Source organism: Pongo pygmaeus, chromosome 11 (genome assembly GCF_028885625.2).
Source record: "Pongo pygmaeus isolate AG05252 chromosome 11, NHGRI_mPonPyg2-v2.0_pri, whole genome shotgun sequence".
Lineage (NCBI taxonomy): Eukaryota > Metazoa > Chordata > Mammalia > Primates > Hominidae > Pongo > Pongo pygmaeus.
In genome coordinates this window covers 52022375-52042192 of record NC_072384.2, presented here as the reverse complement: position 1 = coordinate 52042192, position 19818 = coordinate 52022375, and the positions used below count along the sequence as shown (strand labels likewise).

The window sequence follows — 19818 nt, the reverse complement described above, 5'->3', positions numbered from 1 at the left end:
TTAAAGACACTAATGGTAAAGAAATAACTAGTTCATTACCAGAAAATAAACTTGGACATCCTATGAAAATGGCTCCTTTCTCTAGGGAAGGCTCTCATAATATCATTTGCCCATAATAGATTCACGTGAAAGAATTAATAACTATCTTTTTTAAAGTTTTCAGTCAAAAGGAAAAACCAAGTATTGGATTGAGTAACGAAGAGGGAGAAAATGAAAGACGAATAACAATAAACATTTTTGGTAAATCTCATATAGTTACTGAGGTATGAGATTTACTGAGGTATACAGACTACGATGGTATGAGCCCACAGCTCTCTCTCCCACCCCACATGTTCTGCACAGTAACCCGATGCTCCAATCATCAAGAAGAGAAGCCATTGCCTTCCCCTTGCATCCGGGTTGGGCTCAGGGCCTCAGTGGGAACCCAGATAACATGGCAGAAGTGACACTGTACGGCTTCCAAGACCAGCTCAGAAGACACTCAGCAGCCTCTGGCTCTTTGAATGGTGGCTCTTCAGATGCTCCTTCCTGGGGCACTCTCTCTCAGAAGCCAGATGCTATGCTGTGAGAAGCCCAAGCCACGTGGAGTTCTACACAGAGGCTCTCTGGTTGATAGTCCCAGCTGGGCCCAGTCCTTGAGAGATATCATAGCTCAAAAACTAGATATGTGGGTTAAAGAGCCTCCAGATGGGCTGGCATCCCCAGTCAATCAGATCTTCCCTGATGAGGCAATCCCTCATTGTCTCATTGAAGAGACAATCCCTGCATGCCAGCCTGGCTTCCTGACCCACAGAAGCCAGGAGCCTAATAAAATGAAGTGTGGGGTACTTTTGTATCCACAGCAAAAAATTGCAACAGTTGATAAACAGACAAAAAAAGTTACTCAGCAGCATTAACACCACATTAAGACTAGGACTTTGCTTCCTAATGCTAAGAAGGAGGACCAGCCAAGAAGAATCTTGGTGAATTAGATCAATCTAATTCTGGCCTGATACCGTGAAATACATACACGCTCTAGGGCTGTGGCTCCCAGTTTGAGATTTGAGAGAATACATTGCTTATAGTTCAATGAGAGACTGAAAAATGTGAGTACCCTTACTTTGCCACTTAGGAAGTTATCTGGATGGTCTCATGCTAGATTTACAATCCTATACCCTCAAATGCTTGAGAGGTTAGATTAGATGGGATCAAACTCAGAGGGATGCTGGAAGCACACCAAAATCTTCACTCTCCTTCCTGCCCAATTTGTCCACTATAAATAAAACTTGACAGGCTTTCTTAAATCAACTTAATAATGTGTAGCACGAGTGCCTTCAGATGCCCAGTAGCTAAACCACACATCAGCTTTCTTAGGAAGCCTTCTAGCAACAGGCAGACAAAAGAACAACTACTGCCAAGAGTGCTGTGCACAAGAGTGCTGGTGGCCTTGAGTGACTCATTCAACAAGGCTCCATCTTTCTGTACTGGAAGGTCAAAAGTGGGAGGGAGTTGAGCCTTTAATAACCAAACTCAGGCTTTTTTGCTAAAGCCAGATGCTGTCATTACGGAAGCAGATGAGAATACAGTTATAATTGATCCGAAATCCTGATGAATTCCAGGTGTGCCTCCCAGCAGCCTGGGAGAGCTGGTGCCTCAAAGCCCTCAGAGGATTTTATTACTCGTGTCATAGTGGCTATTCCACTGTAGAGTCTACAGGGCCTCAATACTTTTCCTCTTTGACTTCAGAAGGAAGCATTTTTTTTTTTTTTTTTTTTTTTTTTTTGCCAAACCTTTGGAGACACTTTTTAAAAGCAAGCCATTTTCTCAAATATATCAAAGAATATAATGGAAAAAGTAAAAAGACTAAGAAAAAGTTGAGAGCAAAAGCTAGGCTGAAGACTTCAAGGTTCCCCTTGGAAATGAGATGAAGTGCAGTGTTTAGAAATCTGAAGTGGGGACTGGTTGAGGTCCTTAACCAGTAGATAGAGTTTTATGAGCCAGCAGATTGCTAGCTATGGTCCATGTCATTTGGAAGAGAAGAAAAAGCATGACCAGAACCCCAAATGGTATTTCTGGTGGCGCAGCTTCAAAGGCAGAGCCAGAGTATAGCCACATTTTAGGAATGCCTGCCCATTTTCCAAGCCTGCTTCTCCAGGCTCCTTGTCAAGTCTGTGCTTTTCTCAACATCTTTTCAATCAACCCTCTCCTCTATGTGTTAGAGTCAGTTTCTGCTTCTTGCAAAGAAGACTCTGAACTAATATAAATATCCAAAGGGTGGCCATTACTTCCAAATGTATTTTTTTCTGTTTGGTAGTCTCGGGGCTGGCTCAAAAATATACACTGCCACACAACTAAGAAAGATCAATTTAGGGAAGATGGTCATATGTCCTTCCATGGGGCTATTAATAAATTAGCCAATAAGAAAAAACAGATGACTCCTTGTTCTCACCCTGGTCTTTATTTCAAGACCATAAGTTTTCGTTAAGAGATATTTCAACACAAAACCAGATGTGTTAATCCCCTTAAAAATTGTTTTTTAAGGAAAAAAGAATTCAAGGAGCACAATGGTTGACTGTTAATGATTTAGTCTTCATCTACTCAATACACTCATGTTTTCAGGCATGTCACAAACCACACACAGTATAAGCTTACTATCTGTATTCATGTAATTAAGACTCATTTGTCATCATGTACATCGAAGCCATGTATGTGTTTGCTCAGTGACATCAGGCTTAGACCCCAATCCCACCCCCACCATAAGCAAAGCTTTGGGTTAACATTCTTGCCACCATCACATACCATTAAACTAAAGGTGATCCCTGCCTTCCTAAAACATGCACTTCAGCTATTACAAGATTTGTAGCAAGATTTTTTAGGGAAAAAAAATATAAGATTGGGATTCTAAATATTCATCAAAACATGAGAAAATGATGTAATCATACATAAAAATCTTTCAACAGCTAAATAATAACTTCCTTTAATTTACATCTGAACTAATTAATTAGTGGTGGTCAAATTAGATAGAATGGATTTGTTGGCTCAAGAGGTAGAGGGGGAAAAATCCTGCTACACAAACTATTTAAGACACATGGCCTTTTAAATTTCATTCTAGCATCTGGTTCCATATTGTGTTAGTATGCTTGGCTATGCTCTAACAGTGATCAAAGCCCAAAGGGTCTGGCTACTCTAAAGCATATTACTTTATTTGCAAAAAATAGATGTTGAACTCCCCTACTCCACCCCTCATTCCTGCCAATAAAAACAAAGATAATCCTTTCATCCTTCTTAGGCAGATGAATGGAATTCCTAACTTACTAAAAAAGACAAAAAGCTTTAAAAACAATCCTCTTGAAGGCAAAGACTCTTCTTTGGTCCTCCTTCCTGGTATCCTGGTACCTGGTATGGTACTCTCTCTGCCATATGTGGCTGAAAAGGAATTATTCACTGAACAAAACCCTATCTGCACAGGCATGCCAGAATATAATAATGAATATTATTATAAAACCAGAAGATTCCAATGACATTTTGGTTAAAGAGGTTAAAGAATTCACTTTACTATGATGTGAAAAAAAAAAATTCACTCACACAAAGATGGGAGAAAAAGAGGAAGGCATTTAAGAGACTTTGAGCTGTGAGTGGCATTGCATGTTTTAGAAAACGAGATCAACACAGAATAACACCTTTTGCTCCTCAAGATTGGATAAATCAGTTGAGGCTCTTCTGACCTATCTAAAACAACTAAGTTTGTCGGGGGCATGTTGCTACCTTGTCTTCATTCCCATGGCTATTAGGATAATAATCCATTTGCTTGGTCTGTCTAAATGGTTTTGAGACAAGAATAACGCAGGATGGTTGCAGCAGAATAAAAAATTCTAGGCAGCAGTTTCACATGACTAAGCAAAAGGAAACTGCTGAAATAGCTGCAGAAGCTTGGGGCTGATAAGACCCTGAAAAACAGGATGTGGGCCAAGCTGGCAAAGACAAACTGGGTCCAACATGGTGCTGGATTTGATCCAGGTTTCTCCTAGGACTTTATTCTATGCTCATTCACATATTCAATCATATACCCACCAGTGCCATGACAGTTCCAGAACATCCTTATTTGAGGTAAAAATGGGTAGCACCATAGTTCCGAGAAATCTCCAGCTTCTTCCAGGAATCTCCATGAATATCCCATCTCTTGGTTAAAGAAATCCATAAAGGTAGCAGTCCCAAACCACCTTGTGTGACTCTCTCAAGCATTCCCACACTCCCCTTTCTTGAGTGTGTACTTTTTGCTTTGCAATAAATCTCTGCACTTTCACTATTTTCTAACTCATACTTGAATTCGTTCTTGTGAGGATGTCAAGCGCCTAGACACCAGCAGGGGTTGGGGTCCCATCAGCATTTGAGGACCTCCCCTAGCCCATTGCTATCACCTTCTATCAGATGCAAATGCTTATGCCAAGGACAGTACCTGAAGACCTACCATCACTCCTAATTAATTACAGAAATGAGGCCAGTTTTGGTTAAAGCTCTAAAAATTCAATGTCAAAAGTAATTTAGTTCTCATTACTATTGTCCAGCTATTAGACTTTGGATTACATTTTTCTTCAATTAAGCACATACTACACCCTAAATAGCTAAAGCATATATAAGTCTGACACCAAAGAGTTGAAACTCAATTCTGCAAGTATCTGTGGGCCTACTATGCATAAGAAAGGTACTCTATCTTACCCAGGAGAAAAAAATATTATCATTCATCTCATGAATTCCTGGCTTTGATTCTTGTTCTATACAAATGTATCTTTAGGATATAATCTGACCTGCAGTATAATCAGATTCCTGTTGTAATATGAGTCATTATAACAAGGGCCACTGATAACTATATAGTAAATGTTTCCAATGTGAAAAGTACTCAGCATGCAATATTTTCAAATATGACCTAATGATAAAGATTTGGGCATTATATGAGCAGCATATACTGTTTCTCTTTCATATTAAACCCATCCACCCAAACATACTTCCTTATTTATAAATGTAAAATTTATATATTTATACATGATATATAAAAACATTCACAGACAAGCATTCATACATTCTTGTCTCTAAAATCTATTTGTCTTGGAAGCCAGAATATGAATTTAAAGATTCACTATTATTCTTCTTCATTCTCTTGGAACTTGGATATTTTTTCACTATCTCTGGGGCTCAATAGAAAGAAAAAAAAAAGATAATATTTGGTTGTCTCCACAGTTGGCATTTACAAAATGGATAATATCAAAATCTTAAAGAATGGACTAGGAGTAAGGAGGCAATGCAAATAAAGGAGCAAGAGGAGTGTCTGCCCTGTTCACATCTTTGAAGCTTCCCAGCCTATGCAGAGGCTCACAGGCCAGTGTCTAGAACATTTGGCAGCTGGGCAGTAAGTTCAATTAAGGAGGTAGGAAGCAAGGGAAATAGCTCCGAAGTCCTGTCTCATTCAGTATTTCCCTTATTTCCTTCAAGAGATTCACACACAATAAGGCCACAACTTCATCACATTTCAAGGAAGCTCAGGATCAGGAGCACCAAATCCTGTTCCTGGCTCTGTCACTTATCTAGCTATGTGACTACAGGTAAACTATGTATTTCAACTTATCTAAAATCAAGATATTAATATTTGTCTCAAAGATGTTCTTATAGAACCAAATGATGCCATGCATGTAGCTGGTACAGCCCCGACATACAGTAGGTTCTCAATAAATACTATCAGAGTTTCTAGTTCAGAACCTTTCAGGAAAGAGGAGAGAAAACAGTCCCTCTGTGACCTGGATTTTAATCCAGCTTGGGTCTTAATCCAAAAGCATTTGGAATTAAATGAGACTGCTAGCCTAAGACACAACTTGGCGAAGGGTCCTATTGTAACCTGGGCTTCCAACTGTTCTCTAAGGACTACTTCGTAATTTCTCACCTCAAAGTAGCCTCTGATGTCAGGCATATACCAGGGGAACAAACAGGTACTCTTCTTGGTCCTACAATACTGCCCACTACCCCTATGGGAAAGCAGCTACTATCTACGTGGTGATGTTTTGATACATTGGGGCAGGATCCTCGGTGTCATATTATCTATGTGTAATCCCTCCTTTTTTTGTGGTCAGACAGTCTCCGTTTTCAGCCATGCTCATCTGTTGCATTACTGTTTGTCTGTGACAAGCCCACTTAAGTTTACACACTCCCAGAATTAGTGCCAGTATTTGCCAGGTTTTTCATAGCACCCAGCAAAAATAAAGTAACTATGATGAAAGAGTTCATAAAATTTGCATGGTGGATGATCAGGCGTTAATATCAATCCTAATGAAAACCACATACATGTAACAAAACCGGTTTTCAAACTGGATTATTCCATGTTCTCTAAAAACATAAAAATTAAAACAAAAACAACGACAACAAAAAAAGAGTACTGCAATTATTTTTAACTTATCCTAGAAATAAGATACCAAATTTAGACTAAGTTCATTACATTCCTCTCAGTGACATCTTAGAAATTAACTATTATATTCCTTAGGCCCTAGAATAAATGAAAAGGTAAATAATTCTGTTCGAAGATGTCCAAATGTAAGATGTGTGAGTATTCTTATGAAAACTGTAGTGTAGCCTACCTCTTTAAAGTTATCAAATGCTGATAAAATGATTTCATGCCCGCCTCTGACAAGACAAACGGCTGCCAACAGTTCTAAGACAAGGGCTTTTGTTCTGCCAAAACAAGAAGAAAGAAGAAAAACACAAATCAGTGAAAATGGCATGATGAGTCAGCTGTTCCTTCCTTCCAAGATACTTGAGAATAAAACGTTTGCCCTTACATTTTTAAAAAACTTTACTAAGGTACAGTTTAATCAAAGTACATTTTTAAACCTTTACTGATTACTACATATGTGATTTGTCTTAAGATGGCAAATTTGGAAGGTACATTTACCAAAAAGACAAATCACTCACTAATGAAAACTAGTTCTGAGAAGAATAATCTCTTAGACCTATCATCAGGTGACTCAGTACAATACAGATGAAAAATGTTTACTGGTACACTAAGAACAAAGGGAATGGGAATATGCTGAAAAACAAACTACTGATTAAGTATTTTCTCTGGTTTTAGAGGCAGTGGTAGAACATTTGCAAAAAAAAAAGTTCAAAATCAACTGAAATTCATGTTCTACATTTCAAATCTGCTCATTTAGGGACAGATCCATAAATCTCCCATAAAAATACAAGTTTCTGTCCTTTCTTCTTCCTATGCAGGAGATCTGGAAGGAGGTGGATTACAGCTTTACTAGCTTTACTAACACAAGAATATTTTCTTTGACTCAAGAAAATAAAACTCAATCTGAAATATTTTTGGAAGGAGAACATGGAGATACACTCTAAGTTTTCAAATTCAATGTCAAGAAAGAAACAGCATTGTTTCTTCAATCATAAGACCACTTAAGTATTTCATTTTTTTTCTGGAATAACAACTATCACCAACCTCTAAACAAAGACTGTTCTGATACTCCACAATGTCAATTGTCTTTTAAAAAATAATGTCTTCCGTGTAGTAGAAGGCAGAGACACAGAAGCATGGCTACTTAGGACTCTAGTAAACGAAGGAAGGAATCGCACAGTCGCAAAAGGTTTAATCAGGGGAAGTTTGAAAGAATAATATTCAGTAAAGAGGACATGATAGTTTGTGTTGCATTTTCCAAATCAGAAATGGCTAATTTATAATCAGATTTTTGAATTAACAGTTTTCAGATATTCTGTCTACAGAGAGGTATTGGATGAAAAGGAATTGCACATTTGAAGTACAGAATACTTCACCAGAATGGAAAGCACATTCAAATAGCTACAATTGATGAAGACTGGCTTTTAGGACTAATGTGTGATGTGAATTATATCTGCTGCTAGCCTTTACAGGTGGTGAATATGAAAGGAAATCTGCATATACAATTTTATTTTTCTATTTTTTTTTTTTTTTTTTTTTTTTGAGACAGAGTCTTGCCCTGTCACCCAGGCTGGAGTACAGTGGTGCGATCTCGGCTCACTGCAACCTCCACTTCCTGGGTTCAAGCCATTCTCCTGCCTCAGCCTCCTGAGTAGCTGGGATTACAGGCATGTACCACCATGCCCGGCTAATTTTTTGTATTTTTAGTAGAGATGGGGTTTCACCATGTTAGCCAGGCTGGTCGCAAACCCCTGACCTCAGGTGATCTGGCTGCCTCGGCCTCCCAAAGTGCTGAGATTACAGGCATGAGCCACTGCGGCTGGCCACTACAATTATTTTTCTATTTTTGTTCAGTAATTAAAGCTACATATGTAAAGTTACCAAGCGAAGTGCAGACGAAGGATGATGGTTTTAGCTAGCTTCCAGCAATAACTGATACACGTAAATCTTTATCAAGACTCTCCCGGCCCCCGAGTCCTGGCAACCTGATCCTCTCCAAATTTAGCAGCAAGGATGCTGGCAACCAGGCCTCAAAAGAACAAAAGCTTGAGGAGAACAGTGAAGGGCTAGAATTGTCACCGGTTGCTCAACTCTGGCCCATGTAAGAATGTAACTTGGCTAAAAGGAAAAATTCTACATAGCCAAAGAGTTTATAGCCAATCTTATTTCAGAGATTAACACTTGAAAGTTTCCAAAGTCAAACTTGGTTAAGTGTTGACTAGCCCTCTGTTTTCTCTAGATAGATTTAGACTTGCGTACTACAAAAGAAGCTTACCTGGGATTCTTGTTGTTCAAGCTTAGTGCAATCTCATTGACAGCGTGTGGATGAGACATGACCATGTTGAAACCATACTAAAATTAACATGGAAAAAAAAGAAACACAAAGCATTGGGAGACAAGTTAGGGAACTGTCAGTATTGATTTAAAACCAAAAACGCGAAGTATCTACTTAATGAATCTTACACCATTATAAATGCACTTATGTCTCTAGTATATCACTGTCAGAGCATATTTCTCTATGAAAAATTTCAAGAATGCCAGACGCAATGATTTGTGCTTCCAGTCGCAGCTACTCAGGAGGCTGAGGCGGTGGGTACAGCTTGACTCCAGGACAACCAGACCCATATCTCTCCAAAAAAAAAATTCGGCCAAAAAACAAAAAAAAAATTCGGCAATGATGCTATTATCAAAAGATCATCTTCCCATTCTTTACGAATGAACTACATGTTTCTCTTTATTACAATGATAAAAAGGCTCTAGCCCAGTGATTCTTAACCTTGGCCGCTGCTTAAACTCACCTGGGAAGACTAAACAAAACATTTACTCCGAATCTCAATTACAGGGACCTGGCACCTGAGTTTTTTAAGTTTCCAGGGTGACTCCACAGTATACAATAGATATAACATACAAAATGTATGTTAATAGACTATTTATGCTACCGGTGAGGTCTCCAGTTATATACAGATTTTTGGCTACACCAGGGATCAGTGCCCCTCACACCCCACAAAATTCAAGGGTCAACTATATTCTTTCTCCTCAAAACTCACTCTCAGCTCATCAGAAAAAACATCCAGAAGCTCCTATAGCACATCAATCTACCCACACAGATCTGTGGCTTACCTCACCTCCTATTAAAGAGGAACTCTTCTGTGCTCCAAACTAAGGCCAACCCCTCCCGTGAGTCCTTACTCCATCCCATTCCCTCTCATCTGCTCACAAACATCGTATGTTCCAGAAATTCCTCCGTTCCCCCTTATTTTTCCCTCTCCACAGACTCATTGCCATTAGCATTAAAAAAATGCAAATTATCTTAAGTAACAATAAAAACCTCTCTTGATACCACAACCTGTGTTCAGCCACTGCCTCTCATTTCTCTGCTATCCTTTACAGCAAAACTCCTCCAGACACTCAGTATAAATCCTCACTTCCTGCTCACTCTTGAAACCACTCCAATCAAGCATTTCACCCCCACCATCCCAATGAACTGTTCTTGCCAAGATCACCAAAGACCCGCACTTTGCTGAAGCCAATGGCCAATCCTCACTCCACATCTTACTTGACTTAGCAGCATCTAACAGAGCTGAATACTCCCTTCTCCTTGAAATATGTCCTTTCACTTGGCTCCTACTTGGCTGTTTTTCAGGCTCTCTAGCCAGCTTTTCTTCATCTCTCTGACATTTAAACAGAGAGCCCTAGAGTTCATATTTTGGACTTCTTTACTTCTCAGTCTACCCCTACTGATCTCATTCACCCTCCTGGCTTCCTATGCCATTTATATGCTAATTACTCTCAAATGTCTATCTCCAGACCAGACCACTGCCTTGAAATCCAGACTGACATATCCAACCACGCACCTAAGATCACCATTTGAATGTCTAAGGGGAATCTCAAAGTTAAAATCCCCGCAACAGAATTCCTAATGATCTCCCTCAAATCCGTCTATCCTGCAGTCTTCCCATCTTTGTAGATGGCAAATCTATCTCACAGGTGCCCAAGACAAAAGCCCTGGTGCCACCCTCTACTCCTCACCTTCTCCCTCATACCCAATGCTGTTGCCTTTAACATCAAAATAAAACCAGAATCTGACTACCTCTCATCATCTCCACTCCTATGATCCGAGTCCATATGACCACCAAAGCTCACCTAAATTACTAACAGCCTCCTAACAGCCTCCTAAATGGTCTACCTTCTCTTGCCTTTTTGCCTGGCCAAGGTCAAACCTAAACACAGAAGCCAGAGTGGTCTCATGTTAAATTCAAGTTTCAGATTATGTCCTTATAACTATTCAATAGCTTTACACTCATAGTGAAGTCAATGTCCTCTCAGCGGCCTCTAAAGCTCTACATAATCAAACTCCCTGTCACATCTGACTTCATCTTCTACTTTTCTCCTTCTTAGTCATTCTGATCCAGCCAAGCCCCCTTTCTGTGCCTTGGGCAAACCAGACATTCCTGCCTCAGGGTCTCTGCACTTGCCCTTCTCTCTGCCTAGAATCTTCTTCCCCTAATATCCCTCCCTTTGCTCCCTCATTCAAGTTGTTACTAGATGTTACCCTCTCAGTGACCCTTCCCTAGCTGGCCTATTTAAAACTCACACACATTTTCAGCAGTTCCTATTTCCTATTTTTTCTACAGTACTTAGTAATGGTTCTCTGGGTTCAAAGCCTTCCTGCATCCAAATCTTGACTCCACTACTAACTAGCTATGTGATTTTAGGCAAATTACCAAACTTCCCTGTGTCCCAGCTTCATCAGTAAAATGGGGAGAGTAATATTATTGATCTCACAGGGCTATTTACATGACTTAAGAGGTTTAAAAGCACTAGACCTGAAAAGTGTAACATGTAAGCATTAGCTTTCAATTCATCATTATTATCTGGAACATATACATTTTACCAATTTATTTGTTGGTCATCTGTCTCCCCTCCCTGGAAAGTAAGTTCCCTGGGCCACAGATTTATTCAATGCTGTATTCTCAGTGCCTATGTGGAACAGGGGCCGTCTGGCAAAGCTCAAAAAAAAAATTGAAAGAATAAATGCATGTTTCCCTTCTTAAATTCAACACAGCACCTTTTATGTTGGTTTGAACTCTAATACCAACCCTCCACCTATGTATTTATCTCCCACTTCTACTTGGAGATAAATTAATCTATTATTTATAATTTATCTATAATTTGATTTATTATAATTTATTATTTGATTAATAGATTAATAGATTAATCAAATAGATTAATCTATTTGATTAATGGAAATCAAATCCTATTTCTATATTTGAATTCCACTTTTCTAAGTGGAACCCCTGTACCCCTACTTTGCTTACCTAATTAAACTGATGACCCTGCCAGCTCATGCTAGGTACTACAGGCTCTAACTTCCACTTTGTTGTTAAGATTAACCCAGCACGCGTGTTCCACTGTAACTTCCAGTGTTTTTTACAGTGGGGTCAACCTGCATCTCAATTACCCAAAGGAGGAATCTGCATTTTCAACGATCTTCCAGGTACTTCTTATAAAGATTAGGAACCACTGAGCCCAACTGCCAATAATTGTAACTTCTCGCCTGTTCGTCATATAACCCTTTGAGAACCACTGTGTCTATCCATTCCTGGTGTTCTAGAGTTGTTTCATTACTACCTGCAACAACAGCTTATTCAATCTTTAATAGTCACAAGCATTCACCAAGCAATCTAGGTAAGTTTATCTCTATAGGAGGAAAACACCTTTCCTTTAAATACATCACAAATTATATATATTTATTAAAATATGAGAGCAATGAATTAAATCTTGAGCATTAGGATGAATCAGGCCTTTCTTTTTTAATAGAATCTCATTAAATCCTAGCATTTACTTCAAATAGAAATAATACAAAGAAACCAAAACGAACAAAATCTGAGTCTGGTTTTTTTGTTTGTTTGTTTGGTTTTCCTTCTTTTTTAAAAGAATTTCAACAGCTTTAGGGGTACAAGCAGCTTTTGGTAACACGGATAAATTGTAGGATGATGAAGTCTGGGCTTTTATTGTACCCTTCGCCCAAGTAGTGTACATTGCACCCAGCAGTAATTTCTGAGTCTGATTAATTCAGGTTTTTTTTAAAAGAACCAGAAGCTCCAACATACCTGATAATTCATGATGGCACGTAAACACATGATACAGACATGCACATCATCTTTCTTACTCACTAATCTTGAATTTTTCAGAGTTCTTCTGCTTGGCAATGTATTATATCTACAAACAGAAAGAGAAACTTCTATAAAACAACAGGTTACTTTCTTAGCATAGGCAAATACACTTAACAGACACTGCTCTTTACCAGTACCAAAACAAGGATTGTAGGTTAAAACCACCACCAAATGGCAACAGTAAGATTGATTTCAACCTCTAAAATACAGCTTTATAATGTGTCACTTTGCCATAAGCCCATCTTGGGTATGCTTGTTAACACACTTTTTGGAGGTCTCAGAGACTGGTACAACTTTAACAACTAATCACACAGCCAGTGTGACCCAAGCAAGTATCATCTTCTTAATCTACATCTGAAGTTCTTCCCCTTACTCTATCTTTCTTATTTTAACCTCAGTCTTGTATTTCTTTAATGGAATCACTTGTTAAGTACACGACTGTTTATTAGAAAGAGTTTTCATTTTTAGTTGATAGCAATAGCTTCCAGTGTAAAACAAGGTAATCTAAGATTAAGTTTTAAAAAGAAAGAGTAATTTCAATGGAATCAACTGCCTTTTGTTAAATTATATTCATATGCAGCAATGATTGAGAAGATATACTAATGAAAACCAGTCTCTAAGGAAAATGGGAGAGGTTAATTCTCTACAGTGCCATATTTCTGCATCACTTCGAAATATTAATACATTTTCATTATTCCAGCAAGTAGACCAACCTTACACATCTGTTTGTTTCTTTTTTCTTTTTTTTTTTTTTTTTTGAGACAGAGTCTCCCTCTGTCACCAGGCTGGAGTGCAGTGGCACGATCTCAGCTCACTGCAACCTCTGCCTCCCAGGTTCAAGCGATTCTCCTGCCTCAGCCTCCCGAGTAGCTGGGACTACAGGTGTGCACCACCATGCCCTGCTAATTTTTGTATTTTTAGTAGAGATGGAGTTTCACCATGTTGGCCAGGATGCTATCCATCTCTTGATCTCGTGATCCACCCACCTCAGCCTCCCGAAGTGCTGGGGTTACAGGCGTGAGCCACCGTGCCCAGCCTTATTTGTGTTTCTTAAGAGGTGTAAAGTAATGTAACACATTCTTTCTTTTTATTTACTGATCCAGTTCTTGATCTATAATGCAATAGTCTCTTTCTAAGAAGCGAAAATGTCCCTGTCATTATTTTATGGAGTGTAGAAAGCAACAAAATTAATTAGAATAATATTCTACTTCCCAAACATTAACACAAAGGGCTTCTATTTGTTGCAGTAGATAGCTAATCTCAAATACATTTTCTGGATCAACATTTAAAATACATTTAATATGACATATCACATACATACTTATTAACATTTAAGGACTAGAAAATACGCAATATATAAATGTCAATAAAAACAATGAGAAACTTGTTTATTAGTTATATTCTATGCTCAAAAACAACAGAGCTAAACTTTTTTCTGAAATCTATGGTATTTGGTTTAAAAATTATTTTCTCCAATTATTTGTTTATATAAAAATAGAGTAGTAATAAAAGGTAGTATCTGAACTTGTATGTCTAAAATAATAACATTATAAATTTAAAAACCTCCATCACGGCCAATAACAGCAACAACAAAATCATAGCACTGACAGCTGAAGAGCTATGGTATCATTTACTCCAATCCTTTCTTGATACAGTTAAGAAAACGGAAGCCCAGAGACATTACATCTACATAGCAAATAAGGGATGAGATGAGACCAGGCAAAACCACCAGTCTCCTCACTGCAATTTAGGACAGTCACTTTCCACAAGTGCTCATCATCAACCTGACTCATCAACAATCTGCTGGGTGATCATGTGAAAAAGCTACCACCTACAGCTGTCTGTGCTGGCTAGTTTCTTATCAAATGTTCACATCCTGTCATCCTGGCAGCATTTTCTGCTTCAGTCCTAGATAGGTGTCATTTCTCATCCTGAATAATTATTTCATCATGGAGAATTAAGGCTTAGTTTGTCAAAAACAGCAGCATATAGGCATCTCTTACAGAACACAGTGGCCAATACCTTGGTAAGCAAGTTTCTCTTTTTAAATCTTTATTCTATATATGACACTTATTAGGAAAGTGAGGATGTTTTTTGACTTAATAGGAAATTTTGCTCTATATTTTAGAATCATTTTAAAAGGGTCTCCTCTCACTAAATAAATGCACCCTGAGAAATGTCATAATTCTTTACCTCTGAAAATATACTTTCAAAGGACTCAACTTAGGATGATCTTAAACATACAAGACTAGATTTTAGGGACTGTGCCATGGGTTAGTATGTACATTAATCAATTCTTCATCATGCATATTTTATGGAATCTGACATTTTTGTAACTGGATATTTGGTTTCTTTGCTTTAATTACCATATGAGTAAATGACTACTTTAAAAAAACAAAAAACAGGTTTTGAATTCAGCTCCAATGCATGATGTTGCTACCATGTATTTTTTGGAGACAAGGGTCTCACTTTGTCACCCAGGCTGAAGTGCAGTAGCATGATCACGGCTCCCTGCAGCCTCAAATTCCTAGGCTCAAGAGACAATGCCCAGTTAATTAAAAAAAAATTTTTTTGTAGAGACAGGGTCTTGCTCTGTTGCCCAGGCGGGTATTGAATTCCTGGCCTCACAAAGTACTGGGATTAAAAGCATGAGCCACTGCGCCCTGCAGAAGCTCACACTATCTAATAACCACTTCCCTGAGGAGATGGCTTTACTGACCCTAAAACAGCAACAGAATGAGGATTTACAAGTTATTGGCCACTTTACCACAACAAGAACACCTAGACAAGGTAAGCAATCTAGAGGAAATGGCCTCTGGTGCTCGCCACCAGCCACAGGAAATCAAACCAAATCTCTTCTTCAAGCCCCAAAGTTGGCTTTATTAAGTACCTATTGTTTACACTAAACATTACTGAGATGGTCTAGGTAGACCTTAAGACAGAGGGCTAACTAGACAAGGGGATCATCACGCTCTTCCTCGATCACCCTATAGGATGCCTCCTAGAAGGCCTTTTTAGATGGAGAGCTGGTCCTGATCTACCCGATGAAGCACATTTGCAGATTTCTGTGATGAGACCAAATCCCTCCACAATACATAGGACTGAAGAACCAAATATCATTAGAAAAACTCAGCTTTGAAAATCTTACTACCTGGTGTTGCAAATGTCCACCTAGATATCAATAAGGCTGAATTCAGTGACAAACAGTTTCCATAGAAAAAAAGATGAGGCTAACTGATTAGTGCCCCAAAACTCTACTAAATATATAAGTCAGACTGATTCATTTAAGGTTGAAAAAAAAATCACAGCAGTAATCCGTCACCAATTAACATTCAAACCGCTCAAATGAAACTAGTTATAACTATATAATAATGTATGTACATGATGCTGTTGTATAATCATCTTAACACAAATAAATCAATTCAATATACTATCTTTGAAAGAGAGGATAAGGCAGCCTGCATCTGGTCCTTTGCCACAGCCCTCTAGGCTAAACTTTCTTCGTTTTCCAAACACTGATCATCCTAGTTTACCTGTTTGAATAAACTTTCTACAAAGGCCTGAGCTTTGCAGGGATTAAGCCAGTGACTCAGTAGGAGGCATGAGTACCTCTGTGGTAAACTAACACCCTTGGCATGTGTTCTGTTACAGAATTACATAAAGTGAAACAGTTACTATAATATTTTCTTCCTGAAGCTATTATGAAACTTCACATAATTTGAGCAGAACCAAATTGGAGAGTGTCCCTCCAATTCACTGTGGTACACTTTAAAAGCTCCAGTGAGAGGCAGCATCAGTTTCTCCATGGACTCCCACGGATAACTGGTGCACATGAGCTTTATTTAGTCCTGTCCCATGTAATATATCTTGCATGATCCCAGACTCTGTCAACAGCTAATAGTGCATGTTCCCTAAACTGAAATTTGAAATCAGTTTCAGCAGCAATGCACTCCCCTGGGCCCTCCTCTCCACCAGCAGTTCTCAAATCTCAGAGGAGGGAGAGCCAGGAGAGGAGACGGAGGAAAAGGAGGAGGGAGAGGTGCTTTGAAGACACTCCAACTCCATCCTGCCCCTGCCAGAGGCTGCCAGGCTGCTGGTTTTCACTGTGATTGCAGCTACTGGTTTTCAAGGCTACTGTGGATCTGGAGAGGGAGGGATGGGAATGAGAACAAGTTAAAATGCCACAAACCTTCCTGCTCTGAGAATCAGTCCCTTTTCCTGAATAGATGCTCCCTGGGTTACTGCAAGACTTTAATTTCCAGAGTTCTGAAAAAGTTTATTCCAGTAATTTTTGCCAGTTTTCTTATCACTTTTATGGATGAGAACATTTTCAGAGGGCCTTAATTCAACCATTTCACCAGCATTCCATAACAGACATTTAGAGACCATATCCTGTCCAACCTATTCATTCTGAAGTATAACTTTCAAGTTGATGGGAACAGGTCTAAGAAGGTGCTGGAACAATCAGGCCTCTCTGGTGACTCGGGGGAGGTTCCCTGAGATGTGAGGATTGGAAAGGACTCCCTCAGATTCCAAAGAGAAAAACAGGAAATGAAATATGGAGAAGTTGTGACCCAATTCCTGGACCACTGAGGCTGATTATCTAAATGCCATCCTGATAGCCTTTCTTCTCCCAGGCTGGCAAGCAGAGCTTTTGGGGCCCTGGATGCTTGTACACAAAAGAAGGGCTTCCCAGAGACAGAAAATAGCTGAGTCTAAGTTTTGGAGCTCCTGCCATTTGTAGAAAAATACAATGGGGAAGGGATATCTAGGGCTGATTTTGTAGGGAAACTAACAGCACCAAATTTCCCAGCCCCTCTTCTACATCAACTTAGAGAACCGCCTGCTAATTTTCCACTGAACTAAAACTCTAAATGTTACCCTAGCATTCAAAGATGAGATTCTATCTTGGAAGAGTTGCCAGTTAGAATTCACAAAGCTCTGTGAATGCAGAAAGAAGCAGATTACAGATTACACAACTGACTTAAGATCATAACCAAACAAATTACTCCAAACCCTTTTATTAGTGTTATGCATACCCCAGCAGATACCAATAGTTATATGTACATAAAATATTAATAAAAGAAAAAGTTATAAGTCAATGCTAGTATGAGTGATAGACATTAAAAAACTAAGCAATTTTTGCAAATATCTTTTTTTTTTTTTTTTTGAGCCAGAGTCTCACTCTGTTGCCCAGGCTGGAGTGCAATGATGCAATCTTGGCTCACTGCAACCTCTGTCTCCTGGGTTCAAATAATTCTCCTGCCTCAGCCTCCCAAGTAGCTGAGATTACAGGCATGTGCCATCATGCCAAGCTAATTTTTTTGTATTTTTAGTAGAGATGGGGTTTCACCATATTGGCCAGGCTGGTCTCGAACTCCTGGCCTCAAGTGATCTGCCCGCCTTGGCCTCCCAAATGCTGGGATTACAGATGTGAGCCACCATGCCCAGCCACAAGTATCTTTTTTTTTTTAAACTTCCTTTTTTATTTTTTTTTTTTGAGACAGGGTCTCACCTTGTCACCTAGGCTGAAGTGCAGTGGCATGATCTCGGCACATTGCAGCCTTGGCCTCCCATGTTCAAGTGATCCTCCTGCCTCAGCCCCCCAAGGAGCTAAGACCACAGGTGGCACCACCACGCCCGGCTAAGCAAGTATCTTTTAAGAAACCTACACAGAACACTTCCTATTTAGTACTAAGGTGACAACTGCACCCAGCCACCTACTTAATGCTGAACAATGAATCTATCAAGGAGCACAAACGGAACACCTCAATCTGCACAGCACCAGCAGCAGGCACTATAGGGAAAGAAGTTATTTTTTGTCAGTGAGCTCCAACCAGCAAGCAAAACCTGAGTTTTTGACAGGAGGGCAAAAAGCAAGCAAGGCCAGCAAAGAAAATCCGGAGAAGCAGCTCTCATGGATCTGCCAAACCACAGATCAGGAATTTCTCTTGCCAGATACATGTTCATAGGCTGAATTATATACAAAGCTAGTTAGTGTTCTGGTTAAAGTCATGTTTCGCTGTCCTTAAACCACTACCCATCACAAAGGAGTCAAAAAAAAAAAAAAGATGGGGGGGAAGCTATAAAATTTTGAGCTAGTCCTTCATGTTTAAAAATATAAAGAGTAGTACATTCTTAAAAATAATAACAATGGTGGTAAACGTAAGTACTAAGTGGTGTGTCTATGAAAATTCTTGGAGTAGAGGAGAAAGATCTCTACTCATAAGCTAAAATGCTAGAAGAAATCAAACACTGGATTTACTCAGAGATTTATGTCTGTAATGATATGGTTTGGCTGTGTCTGTACCCAAGTCACACTTTGAATTTTAGTTCCCATAATCCCCATGTGTCGTGGGAGGGACTCAGTAGGAGGTAATTGAATCTGGGGGTGGTTACCTCCATGCTGTTCTCATGATACTGAGTTCTCACGAGATCTGATGGTTTCATAAGAGGCATTTCTCCCTTTGCTCAGTACTTCTTGTTGTCATCATGTGATGAAGGACATGTTTGTTTCCCCTTCCACTAGGACTGTAAGTTTCCTGAGGCCTCCAGAGCCATGCTGAGATGTGAGTCAATTAAACCTCTTTCCTTTATCAATTACTCAGTCTCGGGTATGTCCTCATAGCAGCGTGAGAACAGGCTAATACATGTAAAGTACCAAGCACTTAGAAAACACTAAAATGGGCCAGGTGCGGTGGTTCACGCCTGTAATCCCAGCACTTTGGGAGGCCAAGAGTTAAAGACCACCCTGGCCAATATGGTGAAACCCTGCTCTACTAAAAACACAAAAATTAGCTGGGTGTGGTGGTGAGTGCTTGTAATCCTAGCTACTTGGGAGGGTGAGGCAAAAGAATTGCTTGAACCCAGGAGGCAGAGGTTGCAGTGAGCCGAGATCATGCCACTACATCCCAGCCTGGGTGACACAGTGAGACTCCGTCTCAAAAAAAAAAAAAAAAAAAAAAAAAAAAACAACCACACCAAAATGGAAGCCGTTGCTCAACTAGTAATGTCCTTAAGTAACTGTGATCACCCATCTATTGTCTCAGCAATATACACATATTTCTAGACATTTAGACTTATTCTAGTATATGAGTTGTGTATATGTCTGTCTTTCTCCTTGAGCTTCAATACCCAGACTGCATAATACCACAGAACCTTGAAAGAATGTTTTCTGAATTAAACTAACCAGGCTTTCCTGGAGTCTAGCAAAAAGGTTTTCCACAA

At 39.3% G+C, this 19818-nt stretch overlaps 1 protein-coding gene across 8 annotated transcripts in view; it reads right to left on the bottom strand.

Moving 5' to 3' along the window:
• FMNL2 (formin like 2) overlaps window positions 1-19818 on the bottom strand; it is a 314076-nt gene that overhangs the window by 63070 nt on the left and 231188 nt on the right. For all 8 annotated transcript variants that reach the window (XM_054479312.2, XM_054479310.2, XM_054479309.2 and 5 more), the window contains exons 7-9: window positions 12529-12637; window positions 8691-8767; window positions 6600-6693 (exon numbers count right to left, since the gene is read on the bottom strand). In XM_054479312.2, coding sequence (XP_054335287.1) covers window positions 6600-6693; window positions 8691-8767; window positions 12529-12637 — 280 coding nt within the window. The remainder of the gene's footprint in view (window positions 1-6599; window positions 6694-8690; window positions 8768-12528; window positions 12638-19818) is intronic.